Source organism: Nicotiana tomentosiformis, chromosome 7 (genome assembly GCF_000390325.3).
Source record: "Nicotiana tomentosiformis chromosome 7, ASM39032v3, whole genome shotgun sequence".
NCBI lineage: Eukaryota > Viridiplantae > Streptophyta > Magnoliopsida > Solanales > Solanaceae > Nicotiana > Nicotiana tomentosiformis.
Window position 1 is genome coordinate 72,582,114 of NC_090818.1, and position 3,731 is coordinate 72,585,844.

The 3,731-nt window shown below is 36.1% G+C and overlaps 1 protein-coding gene across 1 annotated transcript; it reads left to right on the plus strand.

The window, feature by feature from the left end:
* Window positions 1-315: 315 nt before the first annotated feature.
* On the plus strand, window positions 316-648 carry LOC108947878 (uncharacterized mitochondrial protein AtMg00820-like). The gene has a single exon (XM_018776289.1). It carries the CDS (start codon window positions 316-318, stop codon window positions 646-648), a length of 333 nt encoding a protein of 110 aa, XP_018631805.1.
* Window positions 649-3,731: the final 3,083 nt, after the last annotated feature.

Here is a 3,731-nt window from a genome sequence, read left to right on the forward strand (position 1 = left end):
TGCGAATAAAAGTAGTCCTGTTACATTTAGTGGAAGTGACAAAATAGATCTTATTTCAAGTAGGAGCGAGATGGTCCCAGATCTTATTCCAAGTGGAAGTATGATGAATGTTCTTGATCCGAGTGGGAGTAATATTGATCCAAATGGAAACAATGATGAATCGCATATAAGACGTGGTTCTCGTAAAAATATTCCATGCCAACGATTTAATGTTGAAGGCGGTGAACTATTTATAATGCTCCTACAAGAAGAAAACGAGCCTAAAATTTAAAAGAGGCTCTCTCATGCCCTTCTAAGGATAAATGGACAAAAGCAATGGAAGATGAATTGGAGTCTACTAGAGTCAACAAAGTTTGGGAACTAGTTGACCTTCCTGAAAGAAGGAAAGAAATTGGGAGCAAATGGGTTTTCCAAATTAAGCTCAAGGCTGATGGCACAGTTGAGAGATATAAGGCTCGACTGGTGGCGAAAGGGTATACACAGCAGAAAGGAATAGACTATGAAGAGACATTCTCGCCTGCCGTACGATTTACCTATGTTCGCCTAGTTCTAGCTATTGTTGCAAGATTGAATCTTGAATTACATCAGATGGATGTAAAGCCTTTCTCAATGGAGTATTACATGAAGAAATTTATAGGAACAACCTGAGTGTTTCATTGAAAATGGCCATGGACAAAAGGTTTGTAGACTTTTGAAGTCTATTTATAGCCCCAAACAATCTTCAAGGTAGTGGTATATACTCTTTCAGAATGTTCTTGTATCCAATGGTTTTACCATGATGGATGGAGACCATTGTGCTTATAGCAAAAGATCAAGGAACAAGCTTGTGATTTTAACATTGTATGTAGATGACATTCTTATAGCTGAAAATGATAAGGAGTTTATAACCGAGATAAAGTCATGGTTATCATACCAATTTGAGATGAAAGATATGGGTGATGCCGCATATATTCTTGGAGTTAAGATTTCAAGAGATCGTCCAAAGAAACTGTTGTATCTCTCACAAGATAATTACATTAGAAAAGTTCTTGAACGACTCAATATGCAAAATAGTAGCCTAGTTGATACTCCTATCAGTAAAGGCCATACCTTGGAAAGTCAGATGTGTCCTAAGACTCCTAAAGAGCTAGAAAGAATGATCTGAGTTCTTTATTGGAGCACAGTCGGAAGTCTAATGTATGTAATGATATATACTAGACCTGATATTTGTCAAGCAGTTGTGGTAAGTAGATATCAAACCGACTTAGGTTTAGCACATTGGCAAGTAGTAAAGCGGATCATGAGATATCTGAAGGGAACTGCTAATTATGCCCTTTGTTGCCAAGGCGGCAAGGATATGCGATTAGTTGGATACAGTGATGCTGATCATGGAGGAGATATAGACTAAAGGAAGTCTACCTCAAGATATATTTTCTTACTCAGTGATGGTGCCATATCATGGAGTAGTAAGAAACAATCATGTGTATAACTATCTACGATGAAAGCCGAATATGTGGCTCTTGCATCAGCTTCACAAGAAGCTGTTTGGTTGAAAAAGTTCTTGGAACGTTTATTGGATATTGTAGAAAATATTGAACCAGTGTTAGTAAATTGTGATAGTGAAGCTGCAATATCCTCTACCAAGGACCCTAAGTTTCATTGTAAAACCAAACACATAGATATCAAGTATTACTATGAGAGAGACATGGTTAGACGCAAGGTAGTGAATGTGAAGTATGTGTCTACAAACGATATGTTAGCAAATCCATTGACCAAACCTTTGTTTAGAGATGCATTTGTGAGACACAATAGGTCTCAAGGTTTGCGTAGACTTTGATGTTCTTCATTTTGTTATTATTTTCCCGTATTCACAAAACTGATGTTCTTTGATTATCAATAAAGTTGATTTACATATATAAATATTAGTATTTGCTAAATATATGTGCTTTCTTTATTTATTTAATTTTTTATAAGTATGTCAGGTAGACAAGAAGTTAGCCTTCTCACACAGGCAACTGCCTCCCTATCTTAGTGATGAAAGGAGATGAGACATAATTTTAAGCAAAATTATCATAAGGATAATTTGAGAGCTATTCGATTAAAAACAGAATGTCACTTAAACAATAACATAAGGTCATTAGGGTGAAAAACATTCACCTAGTCTACTTTGTGACCCAGATGTGAGTTAAATATGATTTTGTAGATCAAGAAACACAAATATGGTGTCTAAATATCATCTGTACAACATTCTTTATGAGATAAAGACATACACTCCTTGGAAAAAGGGAGAAAATATTGTAGCACCTGTTTCATACCATGTGTGCTAATGTCGACCAATTGGGTTAACATAAGTCCATTCTCGACTTATTGTTGTGTGAAACCCAGAGCTTTTGTGATGGCTCAAGATTTTGTACCCTCAGAGACTCCGATCAAATGCTGGAGACTTAATGTGATGATTATCTATCTTAGTATGTTTCCAAAGGACCATGTACACAAATTCAGTGTAGCGAAGCATATCTTGAAAAGCATTCAAACTAATGTTAAGGGGATTGTGAAAAGAGGAAGATCATCGATAAAATCTCATTTATTTGTATTTAATGTTGCACCAGTTATAACTTATGAGTTATGACTGTGAATACAAGAAATAATGATATATGAGATTTTAAAATTATATCAAATATGATTCATATCATCTAGGGCACTGCATACTTTATGATCTACTTGCAGGTTTGCACTCGACGAGAGGCTATATACTCCTATTAGATGTATAACACTTAGCTCTCACATTATGCCGCACGGTCTACTTCCCTGTATGAATTATTGAGGAGATGACATGAGAATATGTTTCTCAGACTAGATGAGCACTCCCATTATGTGTGAGTGGGAGATGTAGGAAATTTTGGGTCCATCCATAAGGGGTGCTTTAAGGCCCAATAGGGTTATTAGTTAACCCTAGTATTCCCTATATAAGTATACTTACAGTATACAATATAAAAGACTCTAAGCTGTAATTTTCCACGTTCTCTTCTTCCATATCAGACAAAGGGTTTAAATTGTAATATATGGGGTTTCTCCAACATACCGTGACAACCACCGCCGACCAATAATTCCAGTCACGGTTCGTCCATCGCTTCCGCTACGTGAACAAGTAAGTTCTCATTTTACAATTTACGCGCTAAATTAATATGTTTAGTTCATCACCTTCCTTCAACGCAAAATTAAATTAGTTGGACTCGTGAATTTCGTAAACTCACGATTAGACAAGAAAAAGAAAGAATGCGAATGCCAACTAGTTGTTAAAGCTAACTACATAGATATATAGCAATATGCTCAATATAGCCCCGTAAACAAAATCTTGTGGACAAGAAACTTAATTCGAAAATAGTGAATACATGCATGAAATAACATGATTAATGTATGTTCTATTCATAGGGGTCCTCCAAATATTCTTGAAGATAAAAATCATTCAAAATGACCCCAGAAATAATGATGGATCATCAAGGGCTTGACCATCCTTCCATGCCGTGCAGTCCCATCCAAGACTGAAGGAGGCTATAGTTCATTGCACATCTCATTCAATTAATGACCTTTGTAGGATAATTGATATGTGGGCTCAGTTTTAAAGAATGTCCTTAACAGTGCACACGAGTGAACTTGGTTGGATCCAACTGCCAGCTCCACATAAATTAACGTCACTGGGCTAGGTTGGGAATTTAATGAAAGCTATAAATGAAAAAAATTTCCTTTGTTAA